The sequence below is a fragment of the Triticum urartu genome, chromosome 2A (assembly GCF_056163025.1).
Source record: "Triticum urartu cultivar PI428250 chromosome 2A, HENAU_Tu73, whole genome shotgun sequence".
Taxonomy (NCBI): domain Eukaryota; kingdom Viridiplantae; phylum Streptophyta; class Magnoliopsida; order Poales; family Poaceae; genus Triticum; species Triticum urartu.
Genome location: NC_141874.1, coordinates 25441976 through 25464816, shown reverse-complemented (window position 1 = coordinate 25464816; position 22841 = coordinate 25441976). Strand labels below are relative to the sequence as shown.

At 48.8% G+C, this 22841-nt stretch overlaps 1 protein-coding gene across 1 annotated transcript; it reads left to right on the top strand.

Annotated features, from left to right (window-relative positions):
* The first annotated feature begins 1102 nt into the window (after positions 1–1102).
* On the top strand, positions 1103–3146 carry LOC125535225 (cytochrome P450 93G1). The gene is made up of 2 exons (XM_048698277.2): positions 1103–2155; positions 2248–3146. The coding sequence occupies exons 1-2, from the start codon at positions 1157–1159 to the stop codon at positions 2887–2889; spliced, it is 1641 nt and encodes a 546-aa protein (XP_048554234.1). The 5' UTR covers positions 1103–1156; the 3' UTR covers positions 2890–3146.
* Positions 3147–22841: the final 19695 nt, after the last annotated feature.

Below are 22841 nucleotides of genomic sequence, written 5' to 3'. Positions count from 1 at the left end.
AATCAGTAACCGGACAACAGAGAGAAGGAAAAAACGACCTGACCTCTCGTATCATCTCTATACGTCCGGGCTATTCACGAACTCTCATATTCTAACAAAATATAGAGAGAAAATATAAGGGCTTGTCGACACGCCAGTCCGCCACGTAAGACACGGGCCACCATGACCATATTTTTTTCACCTTCTTTTTTTTCTATCTATTCATCATTAATCATGGCAGTATGAACACAAATAATAATAAAAAATTTATCCAGATTCATAGGCCACCTAGCGACGACTACAAACGCCGTTGTCATCATCCCTTCCTCACTGGAGCCGGGCAAAACTTGTTGTAATAGACAGTCGAAAAGTCATCGTACTAAGGCCCCATAGGATCAACATTAAAACAGCAATCGTTGCCGATGAAAAGAAGCGTAGATCAGAAGGATCCAACCCGAAGACACACTGACGTAGATGAACAAAGACCGGATCCACCAAAGACAATCATCGACTGAATCCCACGAGATCCACCGGAGACACACCCCCACACGCCCTCCGACGATGCTAGACAGACCACCGGGATGAGGGCCAGGCAGAGAGAACCTTATTCCACCTTTATGGAGTTGTCACCGTCTCGTCTTTCTGAGTAGGACACAAACCCTAGCAAAACTCAAATAAACATATTAAAACGGAGCCCTCCCGCCGGCGAGGACCGGGATCCACCGCGTCTCCATGGCCTTAAGGCCACATAAGGCGAGGCAGATCGACGGCGGCGCCGACGTGAGGCAGGAGCCCTAGCCGCCTCTTCTTGGAGAAGAGAGGGGAGGTTTTTTTTCTTCCTTCGCATGCAAGTGATTAGAAATATATAAAATATAATAAGGAATATGGCTATATGAAGGAATAAACAGGGGCTCAAAACGAACAATGAAGGATGTGGACGTCTAGGAGGCCGGATTCGTGGATGCTCTTAATTACACAGCACGGAGCGAATACGATCGATCCTGGGGAAGCTTGCTGATAGATCATGGTGATCCATACGTTTACCTACCGACGAGTCCACTGGAGCTCAGTTAATTAATCACCAGCTTGTTAATCGCATTTCCCGCCTATATATAACACACAACAGTTACGTGCGTGTAAGTGTGATCCAGAGGTAGCAGGCGCTACCCTCGCGGCAATGGCAACGGCGTCGAGCATGCAGCAGCCGGCGCTGCTCCTTCGGCAGCTGACGCAGGACCCAGTGACGGCATCCCTCCTCGCGGCCGCACTCGCCACCGCGGTCCTTATGATCGCCGCCGTGAGCAGAGGCGGGGGACGGAAGCCGCGGCTGCCGCCGAGCCCGAGGGGCTTCCCGGTGATCGGGCACCTGCACCTGGTGCGCCCGCCGGTGCACCGCACCTTCCACGACCTGGCGGCCAGGCTGGGCCCGCTGATGCACATCCGGCTCGGCTCCACCCACTGCGTCGTGGCCAGCTCGGCCGGCGTCGCCGCCGAGCTCATCCGGACCCACGAGGGCAAGATCTCGGAGCGGCCGCTCACGGCCGTGGCGCGCCAGTTCGCGTACGGCGACGACGGCTTCGCCTTCGCGCCCTACGGCCCGCACTGGCGCTCCATGAAGCGCCTCTGCATGTCCGAGCTCCTCGGCCCCCGCACCGTCGAGCAGCTCCGCCCCGTCCGCCGCGCCGGCCTCGTGTCCCTACTGCAGAGCGTGCTGCACCGGGCGTCGGGTGCTGAGGCGGTCGACCTCACCGCCGCGCTCATCCGGCTGTCCAACACGTCCATCATCAGGATGATGGCCAGCACCGTGCCTGGGAGCGTCACGGAGGAGGCGCAGGCGCTGGTGAAGGCCGTGGCGGAGCTAGTCGGCGCGTTCAACGTCGAGGACTACATCGCCGTGTGCCGCGGCTGGGACCTCCAGGGCCTCCGCCGCCGGGCCGCCGACGTCCACCGCCGCTTCGACGCGCTGCTCGAGGAGATGATTCGGCACAAGGAGGAGGCCCGAGAGGCCAGGAAGATGCGTGGCGGAGCAGAAGGAGAGACGCCGGAGAAGAAGACGGCCACGGGAACGACGACGGAGAGCAGCAAGGACTTGCTCGACATCCTGCTGGACAAGTTGGAGGACGACGCGGCGGCGGAGGTGAAGCTCACCAGGAAGAAGATCAAAGCCTTCGTCATCGTAAGACCAAAGATTTGGATTAATAATCTTCTTCTTCGTGCCGTTGCGATTATTGAATTCTTCTCGATCACACACGTGGATGTACTATGCAGGACGTGGTGACCGCGGGCTCCGACACGTCGGCGGCGATGGTGGAGTGGATGCTGGCGGAGCTGATGAACCACCCGGAGTGCCTCCGCAAGGTGCGGGAGGAGGTCGACGCGGTGGTGGGGCGCGACAGGATCGCGGGCGAGGGCGACGTGGCGAGCCTCCCCTACCTGCAGGCGGCGTACAAGGAGACGCTCCGGCTGCGCCCAGCAGCCCCGATCGCGCACCGGCAGTCGGCGGAGGAGATGGTGATCTCCGCGGCCGGCGGGTTCACGGTGCCGGCGGGCACGGCGGTGTTCATCAACCTGTGGTCCATCGCGCGCGACCCGGCCAACTGGGACGCGCCGCTGGAGTTCCGGCCGGAGCGGTTCATGGCCGGCGGCCGCAACGAGGCGCTGGACCCGCGCGGGCAGCACTTCCAGTACCTGCCGTTCGGGAGCGGCCGGCGCGGCTGCCCCGGCATGGGGCTGGCGCTCCAGTCCGTGCCCGCCGTCGTGGCGGCCCTCGTGCAGTGCTTCGACTGGGCCGTGGACGGCGACGCGGAGAAGATAGACATGGAGGAGGCCGACGGGCTGGTGTGCGCGCGCAAGCACCCGCTGCTGCTCCGGCCCTCGCCGCGCCTCAGCCCCTTCCCGGCGGTCGTCTAAGCCACGCCGCACGGACGCCGGCGCGGCGTCGCTGTCGTCCACGTCCCTCTATACTTTTTCTTGTGCCGTCCGCACGTACACGTCAAGAGTGGTCGTTTCCTACTATACGTACTACTGCCGCTGGCACGTTAATGAAGCTGTTTACAGTCATTGTCAGGTGGTTCATAGGTTGCAACTCCATATGGATCTATGTATATTGCTGTCACATCTTACTAATAAATACTACAGTCTAGTACAGTATAAATTAGGCAGCTCCACACAGTGGTCTTATATTTTTATTTGGCATCGTCCATGTTATTAGAATACATACACATTGAAGATTACAAACCGGAGATAATCAGATAATCTAGAATAACGTAGAGATAGAATATTTTCTTGGACACAAGTTTCTAGGTTCTTGCTCTCAACTCCCTTCGGGCTTTTTTATGTATTTTTTATCATTTATGATGTTCGCCTTCTGTCAGGAATAAACCAAAAGTTTTCCGGCAAAAGAAACTTCCTTGGTTTTTATTAACTTTATATATATTAGCTTTGTCTCTAATATAACTTTGTAAACTTGACCAAGTTTACAAAAAAATATTAGCATCTGCAATGCTAATCATTACCATTAGAATCATCATTAAATATTATTTCACACCATATATATTTATTTTTGTGAAAGTTTAGATTATTTTTAATAAACTTGATCAAACCTTACGAAGTCTGACTATGATAAAAGCTAATAGGCGGAGCAAACAAAAATGGAAGAGTACCACTATATTTACCCCACGAGGGTCAGAACAAGACAGTACTAGGGCATGTACAATGATTGATAAGACAGTCTTATTTTAAGTCTTACATGTAATTTAAAGATGACAAAAAACTATGTCTACACTGAGTTCATATCTTACCTTATCTTCAATAACTCATTATTCCTTAAAACATGGTGAGACAAATTATGCTAAGAGATCATCTCTTGTCTTCTCTTAAATAAGAGAAGACAAACCTTTTCTTATGAGATTTTTTTCCTTCACCTCATCATTTATCCTACGTGGCACTCATAAAATAGCATCATTGTACATGCCCTAAATAGTCAGCCCATTCTAAATTTTCTACATGCATAGGAGCGGTTGGTCGCACAACGTCGATCCTAAGTTCCTCTGCCACTGACGCAATGCGGCGCCCCGAAGAGATTAATCACCTCTTTCCGAAAACCCAGCACCCGATCAATCAAAAGATTAAATCAGCCTCATAGTTTAGATCCCATTCTTGAGTTCCCTGTATTAGATTAGATTGCGACCATCTGCTTGGAGCGCAAGCAAGAGGCGCCATCTCCCAGCAGGCCGTGTCTCCAGCCGCGGCGCAACCCGTCTATCCACGTATGCATGTGCAGCAAGGAGAAACCCATCCGGGAAAGTATCCAGTGCTCCCAGCTTTGAGATACTCCCGGTGCTCCAATGTCAAAAAATATTTTTAAATATTTCCAAAAATTCCGGAAAAAAATGAGAATGTTCACAAGGGATGTCACTACATCCCCTGAAAATTTTAGGTCCAAAATCGAAATGTATATTGAGAAACAAAAAAGAGAAATCCATATATGAATAGTGTCAATGTTGCTTTTGTCTCTTCTTTACACTATTCATGCTAGATTTCACATTTTTGTTTCTCAATGTGTGTTTCGAGTTTGGATCTAAAATTTTTGGGGCTTGTAGTCACATTCATTGTGAACATTCACCATTTTTTGGGGTATTTTTTTGAAACATTAAAAAAATGTTTTTTGACATTGGAGTACTGGGAGTACCGAAGGCTGGGAGCGCCCTATACTTCCCCAAACCCATCCAGCCAAAGGTGCGCGCATGGGTTATGCTATGCATGGACTGTTTTCATTTTTATTCTGTACAGTATGTATGCGGGTGCAACAAGCACGGCATCGGATCCCGTGCGCATGACGTGTGGACAAAGGCCCATGCACTGGGATCACACGATGACACGAGTACACACACAAAACCAGGCAGCTTCATCGCGCCGAGCGACATCACCTGCAGCGAGCGATCTTCACCGGCCCTGCGCAATGACGTCGAGCTGTACCACTATTAGAGGCCCGAGAGAGAAGAACGTCGAGCCACAGCGCCACTGTATTGCTGATGTGTGCTCGATGGATTTCCTTTGATCCTTGCGAAATCGGTGGGCTCATTGCCGACGACGCCCTTCTGACATCCGCATTATGCATCGTCCACGACTGCAACTTCGTCGTCTACAATATAGCGCAAGAAGAATTTGCGTCTCCGACTTTGTGCGGCTTTACCATCGAGCACGACTACACCATCGAACACCGCTACTTCACGATCAACTACCTCGACACCCACGGCTACGTCGTCTATAGCTACACATTATCAACAACTCTAGTCAACTGCGTCCCCCTCGTCACTTGCGTCCACAGCTCCCCCTATATGACTCGATAGGGAACAGAAAAGAAGACAGGGAAGGCACCAAAAATAGACACACTCACCGCCCTAGGTGCCGACGACCCATAATTCGTAAGGGTGGTGCGGTGTAGAAGATGACAAAAGCGCAAAACTTTAAATTAAATCGTAATTGGCTGCTTCCCACCCGCTATGACTATGAGTAAATGTTAAAAACTTAGAATACATACACATTGGAGATTATCAACTAAAGATAAATTAAAATCCGTAGAGATAAAAACATCTTCCTGTGCCACAAGTCTCTAGGCTTCATGCTCTGTAAGCTGTAACGCTATAGACCCCAAGAGGATCAAATCAATACGATACCAGATATTCAGGCTATTACGGTCGACAGCAAGATGCTCCTTCTTCCTCTCCTCCTCTTTCTTCTCGTTTTGATCTTAGAAAGATGCTCATTCTCTCTTTTTTTTTCTTTTTCTTTTGCAAGGAAAAGGAGTTGAAGAGGTAGGTTTAAGGTTTTGCGTGGGTGGCTAACATCCAGCCTCACGTCTCTTTATATAGATGATCATAATACAATTACATACGTATACAAATACGTGTACATGTATAATATGTTAGACCCTATTTTACATGCCCCCTCAATCTGAACTACATACAAGATTCAGATTGGTTCTAAAACGGTCTAGCATCTGTCGAGTAGCGGGTTTAGTAAATACAGCCGCTAGCTGATCATCAGTTGAGATAAACCTGACTTCCAGTTTACCAACAGCTACTCGTTCCCTCACAAAATGGAAATCAATCTCAATGTGTTTGGTCCGAGCATGAAACACTGGATTCGCCGTCAGGTAAGTTGCCCCTAAGTTATCACACCACAATATGGGTGTGCGGTGCTGTGTGACTCCAAGTTCTGTGAGAACTGTGTCTATCCAAATGGCTTCAGCCGTGCCATTGGCCAATGCCTTATACTCTGTCTCGGTGCTAGACCTCGAGACTATAGGCTGCTTCTTGGAACTCCAAGATATAAGATGGGGTCCAACAAATATAGCAAAGCCACCAATAGAACGCCTGTCATCAACACAGTCTGCTCAGTCTGCATCGGTGAATATACTGACTCCAGTAAATCTAGACCTACGAATCCGTAGTCCCGTGTCTAGCGTACCTTTGACATACCTCAGAATACGCTTAACTACTTCCCAATGAACCTCCGTAGGCTGAGACATGAACTGGCACACTTTGTTCACTGCAAAGGAGATATCAGGACGAGTGAGCGTCAGATACTGAAGTGCTCCAACTACACTGCAATACCTGAAAGATTCGTCAGTACTCAGCAATGCACCACTATGACGCGAAAGACTCTCGGATGTAGCAAGTGGAGTGGAAGTGGACTTGTAGTTCTCCATGTTGACGCGATGAAGGAGATCAAGTGCATACTTCTTCTGCGTCAATGTCATGCCCCCTGAATGAAAGGACGCTTCCAAACCAAGGAAGTACTCCAACCGGCCCAAGTATTTGATGGGAAAACTTGCGGACAAGGACTGCACAAGGCGATCCACCACAGTAGGTGTAGAACCAGCAATCACAATATCATCAACATACACCAGCATATATATCTGAATAGCACCATGTGAAAAGATGAACAGTGACGCATCTGCCTTGGAGGGAACAAAACCAAGCTGTGAAAGTCGCTGATTCAACCGAGCTTACCAGGCACGCGGCGACTGTTTGAACCCGTAGATGGACCTCTGGAGTTTGCAGACATGAGACGAGCATCCTCAAAACCAGGGGGCTGCTGCATGTAGACATCTTCGGCCAGAAAACCATGGAGAAAAGCATTACTCACATCAATCTGTCGAAGACTCCACCCGCGGGAGACAGCGAGAGAGAGGACCAGACGAACCGTGGCAGGCTTCACCACGTGGCTGAAAGTATCTCCATAGTCGATCCCTTGCTGTTGAGTAAAACCACGAGCAACAAGGCGAGCTTTGTGCTTGTCAACAGAACCATCCGAACAATGCTTGGTCTCAGCAGAGTGTTGTGGTCCTGGTCATAGCGCTTGTGACAATCATCGGCCTCATGCCCCCAATTTTTGCAAATTTGACACCAAGGGTGCCAAGCGATTGTTGCGACGGCCACCACCGCTGTTGTTGCCGCCGTTACCCCGCCACTTTGCCGACCATTGCCGGCGTAGGAGGGGTTGCGGTCGCGGCCACCGCTGGGGCCGCCGTTGCCTCCTTGGCGGCCGTGCCCGGGCTGGCCGTTGCCATCGGCCGAGCGACCCCTGTCGTGGTTCTAAGTCTGACAGTAATGTAGGGGGGTAAGTATGGAGAGGCAAGATCTTAGCTATGGAGAAGTTGTAAGCACACGAGGTTTACGAGTTCAGGCCCTTCTCGGAGGAAGTAATAGCCCTACGTCTCGAAGTCCGGAGGCGGTCGACTGGATTATGCGTGTATGATTTACAGGGGTGCAAACCCTTTACACTGAGGAAGGGGTGGCTTATATAGAGTTCGCCGGACCCCTCCGGCCCTCAGTTATGCAGGGTTTTAAATACATTAAGGTCGGGCGTTACTGGTAACGCCCCTAATAAAGTGCTATGATGACCATAAAGGCTACTTAATAACCGACCGTTAGCATGCGGAGTGCCTTTAGGTCTCCTGGCAGTCGAGTGGTTTGGTCTTGGTCGAGTGATCGCTTCTTGGTCGAGTGTCTTCGAGTCTGTCGAGTGGAACACCTCCAAGTCGATTGAAAGGTGATTTCTTCTAGAGATGTCCTTGTGTAGGGCAGTTTGGACATGTCCATGACCCTACCCTAGGTACATAGCTTCGTCATTAGCCCCCGAATGGATCGAGGTTTGAGTGGGGAAGGAGTTGAGGATTTTCTCGACTCATTTTTCATGCCATGAGCATATCTGGTTTCGGATCAATGAACCTGAGTGATGACAGCAACTTCCTTTTCAGTCGCCTTGATCCATTCTTAGCTTTTTGTCGAGTGAGATTCTTTACTTGAAAGGCTCCGAGTGACGGTGCGGAGGAGATCTTCGGTCTGACAAGTTGTTCTGCTGCCCGCAGATTTCACGGGATCTGAATTTTGGGAAGCGCGCGGGACGGGGGAGGCCGCAGTAATCGGATGGGATAGAGTGGAGCCGCCTCGATCCCCGCGCCACCTTTTTCGCCACGTATCACGCGCGCGATTGTTACGGGATTTGACAGGGCCGCCCGGGCCTACCAGTCAGCCACTCGGAAGCGGCCTCATATAAGGCATCGGACCGGGGCCTCTTCGAACAGTGCATCCCCATTATCTCTTCTCCTCTTCACGCTCCCTCGCCGCGCTCGCTCTCTCCCCAGCGCCACCGCTCCGTACGCGTTTCGCCGGCGACGATGGGGAAGGAGAAGACGGCGGCTCTAGAGTGGGCAAAGAAGGCGACGACGAGGTCGAAGGGGAAAGCGACCAGTCGGGGCGGATCCTCCTCGCGAACCGGCCTACCGAAGGGCTGGATCCAGGGCGACTGGATTCGCTCAACGATCACCCAAGAAGTCCTCGACGACCTAGCCGAAGGAGGGCTGATCCCCTATGAATCGGCGCGGCTTCCGGGGAAGGAATCCGAGCCGCAACCTCGGGAGGGTGAGCGCGTTCTCTTTGCTACCCACGTCGACCGTGGATTTTCCTTGCCTCCTCACCCTTTCTTTCGGGGATTTCTGAACTTCTTTGGGGCACAACTCCACCACTTTACTCCCAACACAATCATTTATCTCGCCGCTTTTGTTTCTTTGTGTGAGAATTTCCTGGGTTGTCGACCTCACTGTGGCCTTTTCAAGCACATTTTCACTTGTCGCTCCCAGATGGTGAAAAAAGCTAATCCGAGTGACGAGAGGACTCAAGTGATTCAGATGTGTGGGCGTCTTGGTGTCCAGATGAAAGGAAAAAGCTCCTTTCCGGCCATGATTCTTCCCGACTCAGTTCGCGGATGGCAGTCGACCTGGTTTTACTGCAAAGACCAGTCAATGCCAGGGCAGTCGACTGGCCTCCCTCCTTTCACCATGGACCGAGTGAGGAAACCCTCCCCTTTGAAGGTGCTCCCGGAGGAGAAGGCGCAGGTGAGGGTGCTGGTAGAGCGAGTGGTCCAGCTTATCCGTGACGGGGTCACTGGTATGGATCTCTTGGAGGTCTTCCTTCAGCGGCGCATCCAGCCTCTTCAAGCCCGAGACCATCCGATGTGGATGTATTCAGGTCTTGAAGACTCCACTCGGATTCACCCGGAGGAGGTCGATGACGACACACTAGAGAAGTGGCTGTCGGGCATGACCGGAAACAAGGACAACCCCAGGGGAGCCAGGAGAGTTCCTCCACTCGACCAGTCTCATGTACCAGAGAAGGTCCGATTCTGAGTTTTTGTTTGTAATCTGAATTCACGCGCGCAACTGCCTATACTGAGTCGACTGACTTTGTTCTTCCTGCTTTCTTTCAGGCCATTATTGAAATGTATTCAATGCCCAACGGAGAGCAAGAGCAGGACCCGGAAGGAGAAGCGAGCGGCGACGACAGTGGCGAATGGGAGTCTGACGGTAGAGGAGACGAAGAAAGCGATGATCCAAGTGACGAAGAAGAAGTCGAGTCGCCTCCTCGCAGGGAGAGGCGGTCCAAACTTGACCAAGAACGACCGAGCACCCATGAAAAGGCGATTGCTCAAGCTAGTCAGTCTTCAAAGCGTCCTCAGACCTCTTCGCCAACTCCGACTGAAAAAGCGTTAAAGCATCCCAAAGTCGCAGAGCCGAAGCTTCGGAAGGCGTTGCCGAAGATTAAGATTGACATCCCCATCGCTTCCGCGTGAGTGTCTCCCTTCATATTTACTCGACGCTCTATGCTGTTTGTTTTTCTTGTTTTAACCGGGCGAACTTTGGAATTATCAGCGCTGCTACTTCCGGGACCTCAGCCTACAGGGACGATGATGAGGTGATGGAGGATGACGTCACTTCTAATCTGGGTATGATTTCTGCCATACTGTCTTTATTTTGGTCGATTCAACTGCAATGTGTACCATTGGGTGATGTGATTTTGTCGATTGAACTTTGAACATCCCCTAACATTATTGACCTCCTTGATGATGATGATGAAGAGCCCAAGAGGCCTTTGACGAGGAAAAATAGGCAAGCTCCTGCGAACGAGGTGCCACAATCGACGCCGAGTGCGGAGCCAGTCGTTCAGGACGCTGGCGATGCCAATCGGGGTTCTGTTACCTTCGCCGTGCCATTGTCGAGTGCCTTGCCTTCCTCGTTGACTGCTCAGGCCCTTGTCGACCCGCCTTCAGTTTTTGCGACCCATCATGTCCCAGAGGATAAGGTGAATGCTGCTAGGGAAGCCATACGCCAGGCGGGCATTATGATGGAGAAGATGAAGACGGTGCGGGACGCCAGCCAAGCCGCCTACGATGCCAGCTCGGCTCTCCAGAGCAACGTTCAGGTTAGTTGGTCGCCGCTTGTTCTGTTAGGATATGCTATCTGAAGACTCTTTCCGAAAATCTTTGCATCTGTACACCCACTGGGTGCGTCGATTGAATTTTTGAACTAGTGGGGGCACGCTGAATGCACCCACTGGGTGTAGTCCCCGAGACTACGGTGGACTGCTGGCAGTCGACTGTAGTCTTTGCATTTTATCGAGTGTAAACCGAACTGGTAGTTTGTCTCTTCCACTCGATTTGGTCGAGTGGGATCAGAACCGGTGGGGGCACGCCAAGTGCACCCACTGGGTGTAGTCCCCGAGACCGCGGTCGACTGCTGGCAGTCGACTGTGGTCTGAGTTCTACTTTCTCTCCCTTTTTTTACTCCCTGCACTCGACTCCGGCGGGCCGGTCGAGTGGGATCAGACCCGGTGGGGGCACGCAAAGTGCACCCACTAGGTGTAGTCCCCGAGACTATGGTGGACTACGGGCAGTCGACCGTAGTCTTAGTACTTATTGTCTTTGTCGTTTTTCGCTGTAGAATAACTTCTCCCCTTTGATTTCAGAAATCTTGTGATCTTGGAGCTCGCTTTGCTGACTTGGAGAAACAGCAGATTCAACTGAACCTTGACTTGGAGCTGGCCAAGACAGAGCTGCAAAAGGTCAAGGACGGCGCCACTGGTAAGACGAGTTTGTTGACTAGTCTGTCTTAGGCTTGAGTACCCTTCTGCTATTTCTGAATCAATCATCATTTCTTTGCAGAAAAACTGAGAGAAGCTCTGGCGAAGAAGGATCAGGATTTGGCTGCTGCTCGAAAGGAGGCTGACGACAGGGCCGCTCTGGCTGAACAGAAACTGGCTTCGGTCGGCCAGTTGGAAGAAGAGAATACCAAGCTGAAATCTGCTCTGAACGAAGCCAACAAGGAGTGCTCGCGCTGGAAGAAGGAGAACCTCAACCTGGGCAAGAAGATGGAAGGCATCGCTCGCAGGAGGGACGATCTGGAGAGCTATCTGAGGAGCCTTGCCAAGAAGTTGTTCATCAAGCTTGAAGGTGCACATTTTGTTCCGACTGATTTTTTTTGTGTCGACTCAGCGTATGAAAATTGACTTATTCTTGGATCATGAATGCAGAGTTTTGCCAGAATTTCGAGGAGGAGACTGGGCGGATCGAACCAGGTTTGGATCCAATCAATTCTCTCGTGAAAGATGAAACTGCCATGAATCTGCTCCGATTGGAATCCCACATCGACGGTGTCGTGGACTATTTGGCTCGACTGAAGGTCACCATGTCACGGATCGACCCGGCACTTTGGCCAGCTCCAAAATGATCTTGAGTCCCTGATGACTCGACTTACGAAATCCTCGACCGAGTGCGGGAGTGGAAGAAGTCTTCTGCCCGGTGTGGCGCTGATGTGGCTCTGTCTTTGGTTCGTGTCCATTGCAAGGAGGTGCGACAAGATAAGCTGCAGCAATCAAGGTCGCCAACACCCAGAAGCATGACTTCCGATCTTTTATGGAGATTTTCATCGCTGCAGCCACACGGATCGCCGACAGCGTTAACTTAGACAAGTTCGTCGAGCCTGCTAGTCCTCCTCCCGCGGAGTGAACAAACTTTTATGCCTCACCTTAAATTTGCCTCGGAATGCCGAGTGGTTTTTGTAACCGTTAAACTCTTTCGGGCTGAATGCCCGAGTGCTTCGATCCGTGGTCCGGAACCTTTAGGATTTATCTGAACTTGGTTTATCGTTGAATATCTTCATGAATCCCCTGTTGGGGAACGTAGTAATTTCAAAATTTTCCTACGCACACGCAAGATCATGGTGATGCATAGCAACGAGAGGGGAGAGTGTGATCTACGTACCCTAGTAGATCGGCAACGGAAGCGTTTGGTTGATGTAGTCGTACGTCTCCACGGCCCGACCGATCAAGCACCAAAACTACGGCACCTCCGAGTTCTAGCACAGTTCAGCTCGATGACGATCCCCGGACTCCGATCCAGTAAAGAGTCGGGGAAGAGTTCCGTCAGCATGACGGCGTGGTGACGATCTTGATGTACTACTGTCGCAGGGCTTCGCCTAAGCACCGCTACAATATTATCGAGGACTATGGTGGCAGGGGGCGCCGCACACGGCTAAGAATATGATCACGTGGATCAACTTGTCTTCCTCTAGGGTGCCCCTGCCTCCGTATATAAAGGCTCAAGGGGGGGGGTGCGGCCGGCCTAGGATAGGCGCGCCAGGAGGAGTCCTACTCCCTCCGGGAGTAGGATCCCCCCCCAATCCTAGTTGGAATAGGATTCGCGGAGGGGGGGAAAGAGGAAGGGGGGCCGGCCCCCTCTCCTTGTCCTATTCGGACCAAGGGAGGGGAGGGGCGCGCGGCCCATCTCTGGCTGCCTTTTCTCTTTTCCACTAAGGCCCACTAAGGCCCATATACCTCCCGGGGGGGTTCCGGTAACCTCCCGGTACTCCGGTAAAATCCCGATTTCACCCGGAACACTTCCGATATCCAAACATAGGCTTCCAATATATTAATCTTCATGTCTCGACCATTTCGAGACTCCTCGTCATGTCCGTGATCACATCCGGGACTCCGAACAACCTTCGGTACATCAAAACGTATAAACTCATAATATAACTGTCATCGAAACCTTAAGCGTGCGGACCCTACGGGTTCGAGAACAATGTAGACATGACCGAGACACGTCTCCGGTCAATAACCAATAGAGGGACCTGGATGCCCATATTGGCTCCTACATATTCTACGAAGATCTTTATCGGTCAGACCGCATAACAACATACATTGTTCCCTTTGTCATCGGTATGTTACTTGCCCGAGATTCGATCGTCGGTATCCAATACCTAGTTCAATCTCGTTACCGGCAAGTCTCTTTACTCGTTCCGTAATACATCATCTCGCAACTAACTCATTAGCTGCAATGCTTGCAAGGCTTAAGTAATGTGCATTACCGAGAGGGCCCAGAGATACCTCTCCGACGATCGGAGTGACAAATCCTAATCTCGAAATACGTCAACCCAACATGTACCTTTGGAAACACCTGTAGAGCACCTTTATAATCACCTAGTTACGTTGTGACGTTTGGTAGCACACAAAGTGTTCCTCCGGCACACGGGAGTTACATAATCTCATAGTCATAGGAACATGTATAAGTCATGAAGAAAGCAATAGCAACATACTAAACGATCGGGTGCTAAGCTAATGGAATGGGTCATGTCAATCAGATCATTCAACTAATGATGTGATCCCGTTAATCAAATGACAACTCTTTGTCCATGGTTAGGATACATAACCATCTTTGATTAACGAGCTAGTCAAGTAGAGGCATACTAGTGACACTTTGTTTGTCTATATATTCACACATGTATTATGTTTCCGGTTAATACAATTCTAGCATGAATAATAAACCTTTATCATGACATAAGGAAATAAATAATAACTTTATTATTGCCTCTAGGGCATATTTTCTTTAGTCTCCCACTTGCACTAGAGTCAATAATCTAGATTACACAGTAATGATTCTAACACCCATGGAGCTTTGGTGTTGATCATGTTTTGCTCGTGGAAGAGGCTTAGTCAACGGGTCTGCTACATTCAGCTCCGTATGTATCTTGCAAATCTCTATGTCTCCCACCTGGACTAGATCCCGGATGGAATTGAAGCGTCTCTTGATGTGTTTGGTTCTCTTGTGAAATCTGGATTCCTTTGCGAAGGCAATTGCACCAGTATTGTCACAAAAGATTTTCATTGGACCCGGTGCACTAGGTATGACACCTAGATCGGATATGAACTCCTTTATCCAGACTCCTTCGTTTGCTGCTTCCGAAGCAGCTATGTACTCCGCTTCACATGTAGATCCCGCCACGACGCTTTGTTTAGAACTGCACCAACTGACAGCTCCACCGTTTAATGTAAACACGTATCCGGTTTGCGATTTAGAATCGTCCGGATCAGTGTCAAAGCTTGCATCAACGTAACCGTTTACGATGAGCTCTTTGTCACCTCCATATACGAGAAACATATCCTTAGTCCTTTTCAGGTATTTCAGAATGTTCTTGACCGCTGTCCAGTGATCCACTCCTGGATTACTTTGGTACCTCCCTGCTAAACTTATAGCAAGGCACACATCAGGTCTGGTACACAACATTGCATACATGATAGAGCCTATGGCTGAAGCATAGGGAACATCTTTCATTTTCTCTCTATCTTCTGCAGTGGTCGGGCATTGAGTCTGACTCAACTTCACACCTTGTAACATAGGCAAGAACCCTTTCTTTGCTTGATCCATTTTGAACTTCTTCAAAATCTTGTCAAGGTATGTGCTTTGTGAAAGTCCAATTAAGCGTCTTGATCTATCTCTATAGATCTTTATGCCTAATATGTAAGCAGCTTCACCGAGGTCTTTCATTGAAAAACTCTTATTCAAGTATCCCTTTATGCTATCCAGAAATTCTATATCATTTCCAATCAGTAATATGTCATCCACATATAATATCAGAAATGCTACAGAGCTCCCACTCACTTTCTTGTAAATACAGGCTTCTCCGAAAGTCTGTATAAAACCAAATGCTTTGATCACACTATCAAAGCGTTTATTCCAACTCCGAGAGGCTTGCACCAGTCCATAAATGGATCGCTGGAGCTTGCACACTTTGTTAGCTCCCTTTGGATCGACAAAACCTTCCGGTTGCATCATATACAACTCTTCTTCCAGAAATCCATTCAGGAATGCAGTTTGACATCCATCTGCCAAATTTCATAATCATAAAATGCGGCAATTGCGAACATGATTCGGACAGACTTAAGCATCGCTACGGGTGAGAAGGTCTCATCGTAGTCAACCCCTTGAACTTGTCGAAAACCTTTTGCGAAAAGTCGAGCTTTGTAGACAGTAACATTACCGTCATCGTCAGTCTTCTTCTTGAAGATCCACTTATTATCAATTGCTTGCCGATCATCGGGCAAGTCAACCAAAGTCCATACTTTGTTCTCATACATGGATCCCATCTCAGATTTCATGGCTTCAAGCCATTTTGCAGAATCTGGGCTCACCATCGCTTCTTCATAGTTCGTAGGTTCATCATGATCTAGTAGCATGATTTCCAGAACAGGATTACCGTACCACTCTGGCACGGATCTTACTCTGGTTGATCTACGAGGTTCAGTAGTATCTTGTTCTGAAGTTTCATGATCATTATCATTAGCTTCCTCACTAATTGGTGTAGGTGTCGCAGAAACAGGTTTCTGTGATGTACTACTTTCCAATAAGGGAGCAGGTACAGTTACCTCGTCAAGTTCTACTTTCCTCCCACTCACTTCTTCCGAGAGAAACTCCTTCTCTAGAAAGGATCCATTCTTAGCAACGAATGTCTTGCCTTCGGATCTGTGATAGAAGGTGTACCCAACAGTCTCCTTTGGGTATCCTATAAAGACACATTTCTCCGATTTGGGTTCGAGCTTATCAGGTTGAAGCTTTTTCACATAAGCATCGCAGCCCCAAACTTTAAGAAACGACAACTTTGGTTTCTTGCCAAACCATAGTTCATAAGGCGTCGTCTCAACGGATTTTGATGGTGCCCTATTTAACGTGAATGCGGCCGTCTCTAAAGCATAACCCCAAAACGATAGCGGTAAATCAGTAAGAGACATCATGGATCGTACCATATCTAGTAGAGTACGATTGCGACGTTCGGACACACCATTACGCTGTGGTGTTCCGGGTGGCGTGAGTTGCAAAACTATTCCGCATTGCTTCAAATGTACACCAAACTCGTAACTCAAATATTATCCTCCACGATCAGATCGTAGAAACTTTATTTTCTTGTTATGATGATTTTCAACTTCACTCTGAAATTCTTTGAACTTTTCAAATGTTTCAGACTTATGTTTCATTAAGTAGATATACCCATATCTGCTTAAGTCATCTGTGAAGGTGAGAAAATAACGATATCCGCCACGAGCCTCAATATTCATCGGACCACATACATCTGTATGTATGATTTCCAACAAATCTGTTTCTCTCTCCATAGTACCGGAGAACGATGTTTTAGTCATCTTGCCCATGAGGCACGGTTCGCAAGTACCAAGTGATTCATAATCAAGTGGTTCCAAAAGCCCATCAGTATGGAGTTTCTTCATGCGCTTTATACCGATATGACCTAAACGGCAGTGCCACAAATAAGTTGCACTATCATTATCAACTCTGCATCTTTTGGCTTCAACATTATGAATATGTGTGTTACTACTATCGAGATTCATCAAAAATAGACCACTCTTCAAAGGTGCATGACCATAAAAGATATTACTCATATAAATAGAACAACCATTATTCTCTGATTTAAATGAATAACCGTCTCACATTAAACAAGATCCGGATATAATGTTCATGCTCAACGCTGGCACCAAATAACAATTATTTAGGTCTAATACTAATCCCGAAGGTAGATGTAGAGGTAGCGTGCCGACCGCGATCACATCGACTTTGGAACCGTTTCCTACGCGCATCGTCACCTCGTCCTTTGCCAGTGTTCGCTTAATCCGTAGTCCCTGTTTCGAGTTGCAAATATTAGCAACAGAACCAGTATCAAATACCCAGGTGCTACTGCGAGCTCTAGTAAGGTACACATCAATAACATGTATATCACATATACCTTTGTTCACCTTGCCATCCTTCTTATCCGCCAAATACTTGGGGCAGTTCCGCTTCCAGTGACCAGTCTGCTTGCAGTAGAAGCACTCAGTTTCAGGCTTAGGTCCAAACTTGGGTTTCTTCTCTTGAGCAGCAACTTGCTTGCTGTTCTTCTTGAAGTTCCCCTTCTTCTTCCCTTTGCCCTTTTTCTTGAAACTAGTGGTCTTGTTGACCATCAACACTTGATGCTCCTTTTTGATTTCTACCTCCGCAGCTTTCAGCATTGCGAAGAGCTCGGGAATAGTCTTATTCATCCCTTGCATATTATAGTTCATCACGAAGCTCTTGTAGCTTGGTGGCAGTGATTGGAGAATTCTGTCAATGACGCAATCATCTGGAAGATTAACTCCCATCTGAAACAAGTGATTATTATACCCAGACATTTTGAGTATATGCTCACTGACAGAACTGTTCTCCTCCATCTTGCAGCTATAGAACTTATTGGAGACTTCATATCTCTCAATTCGGGTATTTGCTTGAAATATTAACTTCAACTCCTGGAACATCTCATATGCTCCATGACGTTCAAAACATTGTTGAAGTCCCGATTCTAAGCCGTAAAGCATGGCACACTGAACTATCGAGTAGTCATCAGCTTTGCTCTGCCAGACGTTCATAACATCTGGTGTTGCTCCAGCAGCAGGCCTGGCACCCAGCGGTGCTTCCAGGACGTAATTCTTCTGTGCAGCAATGAGGATAATCCTCAAGTTATGGACCCAGTCCGTGTAATTGCTACCATCATCTTTCAACTTTGCTTTCTCAAGGAACGCATTAAAATTCAACGGAACAACAGCACGGGCCATCTATCTACAATCAAACATACATAAGCAAGATACTATCAGGTACTAAGTTCATGATAAATTTAAGTTCAATTAATCAAATTACTTAAAGAACTCCCACTTAGATAGACATCCCTCTAATCCTCTAAGTGATCACGTGATCCAAATCAACTAAACCATAACCGATCATCACGTGAAATGGAGTAGTTTTCAATGGTGAACATCGCTATGTTGATCATATCTACTATATGATTCACGCTCGATCTTTCGATCTCAGTGTTCCGAGGCCATATCTGCATATGCTAGGCTCGTCAAGTTTAACCTGAGTATTCTGCGTGTGCAAAACTGGCTTGCACCCGTTGTAGATGGACGTAGAGCTTATCACACCCGATCATCACGTGGTGTCTGGGCACGACGAACTTTGGCAACGGTGCATACTCAGGGAGAACACTTTTATCTTGATAATTTAGTGAGAGATCATCTTATCATGCTACCGCCAATCAAAGCAAGATAAGATGCATAAAAGATAAACATCACATGCAATCAATATAAGTGATATGATATGGCCATCATCATCTTGTGCCTGTGATCTCCATCTCCGAAGCACCGTCATGATCACCATCGTCACCGGCGCGACACCTTGATCTCCATCGTAGCATCGTTGTCGTCTCGCCAATCTTATGCTTCCACGACTATCGCTGCCGCTTAGTGATAAAGTAAAGCATTACAACGCGATTGCATTGCATACAATAAAGCGACAACCATATGGCTCCTGCCAGTTGCCGATAACTTGGTTACAAAACATGCTCATCTCATACAATAAAATTTAGCATCATGTCTTGACCATATCACATCACAACATGCCCTGCAAAAACAAGTTATACGTCCTCTACTTTGTTGTTGCAAGTTTTACGTGGCTGCTACGGGCTTAAGCAAGAACCAATCTTACCTACGCATCAAAACCACAACGATAGTTTGTCAAGTTGCTGTTGTTTTAACCTTCGCAAGGACCGGGCGTAGCCACACTCGGTTCAACTAAAGTTGGAGAAACTGTCACCCGCAAGCCACCTATGTGCAAAGCACGTCAGGAGAACCGGTCTCGCGTAAGCGTACGCGTAATGTCGGTCCGGGCCGCTTCATCCAACAATACCGCCGAACCAAAGTATGACATGCTGGTAAGCAGTATGACTTATATCGCCCACAACTCACTTGTGTTCTACTCGTGCATATAACATCAACACATAAAACCTAGGCTCGGATGCCACTGTTGGGGAACGTAGTAATTTCAAAATTTTCCTACGCACACGCAAGATCATGGTGATGCATAGCAACGAGAGGGGAGAGTGTGATCTACGTACCCTAGTAGATCGGCAACGGAAGCGTTTGGTTGATGTAGCCGTTCAGCTCGTTCAAGCACCGAAACTACGGCACCTCCGAGTTCAAGCGTTTAGTCGATCAAGCACCGAAACTACGGCACCTCCGAGTTCTAGCACACGTTCAGCTCGATGACGATCCCCGGACTCCGATCCAGCAAAGTGTCTTGGAAGAGTTCCGTCAGCACGACGGCGTGGTGACAATCTTGATGTACTACTGTCGCAGGGCTTCGCCTAAGCACCGCTACAATATTTTCGAGGACTATGGTGGCGGGGGGCGCCTCACACGGCTAAGAATATGATCACGTGGATCAAGTTGTCTTCCTCTGGGGTGCCCCTGCCTCCGTATATAAAGGCTCAAGGGAGGGGGGGTGCGGCCGGCCTAGGAGAGGCGCGCCAGGAGGAGTCCTACTCCCTCCGGGAGTAGGATCCCCCCCCAATCCTAGTTGGAATAGGATTCGCGGAGGGGGGAAAAGAGGAAGGGGGGCCGGCCCCCTCTCCTTGTCCTATTCGGACCAAGGGAGGGGAGGGGCGTGCGACCCATATCCGGCTGCCTTTTCTCTTTTCCACTAAGGCCCACTAAGGCCCATATACCTCCCGGGGGGTTCCGGTAACCTCCCGGTACTCCGGTAAAATCCCGATTTCACCCGGAACACTTCCGATATCCAAACATAGGCTTCCAATATATCAATCTTCATGTCTCGACCATTTCGAGACTCCTCGTCATGTCCGTGATCACATCCGGGACTCCGAACAACCTTTGGTACATCAAAACGTATAAACTCATAATATAACTGTCATCGAAACCTTAAGCGTGCGGACCCTACGGGTTCGAGAACAATGTAGACATGACCGAGACACGTCTCCGGTCAATAACAAATAGAGGGACCTGGATGCCCATATTGGCTCCTACATATTCTACGAAGATCTTTATCGGTCAGACCGCATAACAACATACGTTGTTCCCTTTGTCATTGGTATGTTACTTGCCCGAGATTCGACCGTCGGTATCCAATACCTAGTTCAATCTCGTTACCGGCAAGTCTCTTTACTCGTTCCGTAATACATCATCTCGCAACTAACTCATTAGCTTCAATGCTTGCAAGGCTTAAGTAATGTGCATTACCGAGAGGGCCCAGAGATACCTCTCCGACGATCGGAGTGACAAATCCTAATCTCGAAATACGTCAACCCAACATGTACCTTTGGAAACACCTGTAGAGCACCTTTATAATCACCTAGTTACGTTGTGACGTTTGGTAGCACACAAAGTGTTCCTCCGGCACACGGGAGTTACATAATCTCATAGTCATAGGAACATGTATAAGTCATGAAGAAAGCAATAGCAACATACTAAACGATCGGGTGCTAAGCTAATGGATTGGGTCATGTCAATCAGATCATTCAACTAATGATGTGATCCCGTTAATCAAATGACAACTCTTTGTCCATGGTTAGGAAACATAACCATCTTTGATTAACGAGCTAGTCAAGTAGAGGCATACTAGTGACACTTTGTTTGTCTATATATTCACACATGTATTATGTTTCCGGTTAATACAATTCTAGCATGAATAATAAACCTTTATCATGATATAAGGAAATAAATAATAACTTTATTATTTCCTCTAGGGCATATTTCCTTCATCCCCTGCCGAGTGAACTCGTTCTTCATTCGAGACAACTTTTGTATTTGTATCGCAGCTCCGAAGGAGAAGGAAGCAGTCGACCTGCGCTTCTTTGCCCTTGCGGGTCGGCGATGGAGTGCGCATTGTATTTGTGGCGAAGCTCTCCAGGGGAAGACGGCAGTCGACCCACACCTCGTTACTGCAGAGCGTGATGGAGCGCACATTGTATTTGTGGCGAAGCTCTCCAGGGGAAGACGGCAGTCGATCCGCACCTCGTTACTGCAGAGCGGGATGGAGCGCAAATTGTATTTGTGGCAAAGCTCCCCAGGAGAAGGTGTCAGTCGACCTGCACCTCGTCGTCCTTGATGATTGAGATGTGTTTCGTACTTAGGCGAGTACTAGACTGCAGCTAAGCCCCCGAGTGGGAGGATTGCTCTCCGCTCGGTAGGATTTTCAAACACTTAGGCGAGTACTGGACTGCAGCTAAGCCCCCGAGTGGGAGGTTTGCTCCCCACTCGGTAGGATTTTTTCAAACACTTAGGCGAGTACTGTACTGCAACTAAGCCCCCGAGTGGGAGGTTTGCTCCCCACTCGGTAGGATTTTTTCAAACTTAGGCGAGTGCCGGACTGCAGCTAAGTCTCCAAGTGAGAAAACTTAGGCGAGTACTGGACTGCAGCTAAGCCCCTGAGTGGGAGGTTTGCTCCCCACTCGGTAGGATTTTTTCAAACTTAGGCGAGTGCCGGACTGCAGCTAAGTCTCCGAGTGAGAAAACTTAGGCGAGTACTGGACTGCAGCTAAGCCCCCGAGTGGGAGGATTGCTCTCCACTCGGTAGGATTTTTTCAAACACTTAGGCGAGTGCCGGACTACAGCTAAGTCTCCGAGTGAGAAAACTTAGGCAAGTACTGGACTGCAGCTAAGCCCCCGAGTGGGAGGATTGCTCTCCACTCGGTAGGATTTTTTCAAACTTAGGCGAGTGCCGGACTGCAGCTAAGTCTCCGAGTGAGAGAATTTAGGCGAGTACTGGACTGCAGCTAAGCCCCCGAGTGGGAGGATTGCTCTCCACTCGGTAGGATTTTTGAATACTTAGGCGAAACGGGTTCGCAGCTAAGCCTCCGAGTGGGAGGCTGGCTCACCACTCGGTAGGAAATTATTTTTACAAACTTAGGCGAAGCGGATTCGCAGCTAAGCCACCCACTAGGGGATTTCTTACGCAAACAAAAACAATAACAATCACTGGGAAAATTATAACGCTCTTGTCTTTGATAAATAAACTACAGAAGTTTTTTCTTATTACATCTCATCCGAGTGAGAATCCAAGTATAAAAGGGGTGTAGTAGCTCCGCATTCCAGGCTCGTGGCTCATCAATCTGGCGATCGACATTATAGAGGTGATACGCTCCATTGTGGAGGACTCTGGTGACTATGAAGGGGCCTTCCCAAGTAGGAGCGAGTTTGTGTGGTTTCTGCTGATCCACTCGGAGGACTAAGTCTCCTTCTTGGAAGGCTCGACTCTTCACATTTCTGGCATGGAATCGACGCAAGTCTTGCTGATAGATGGTCGATCGGATCATGACCATTTCTCTTTCTTCTTCCAGGAGGTCGATTGCGTCCTGCCGGGCTTGTTCTGCTTCTTCT

What these genes read in the sequence shown, in the direction of transcription:
- LOC125535225 (XM_048698277.2), top strand. Translation starts at nt 1,157, where the DNA reads ATGGCAACGGCGTCGAGCATGCAGCAGCCGGCGCTGCTCCTTCGGCAG. An exon ending in AGATCAAAGCCTTCGTCATC is followed by an intron (nt 2,156 to 2,247) that starts GTAAGACCAAAG and finishes TGTACTATGCAG; the next exon opens with GACGTGGTGACCGCGGGCTC.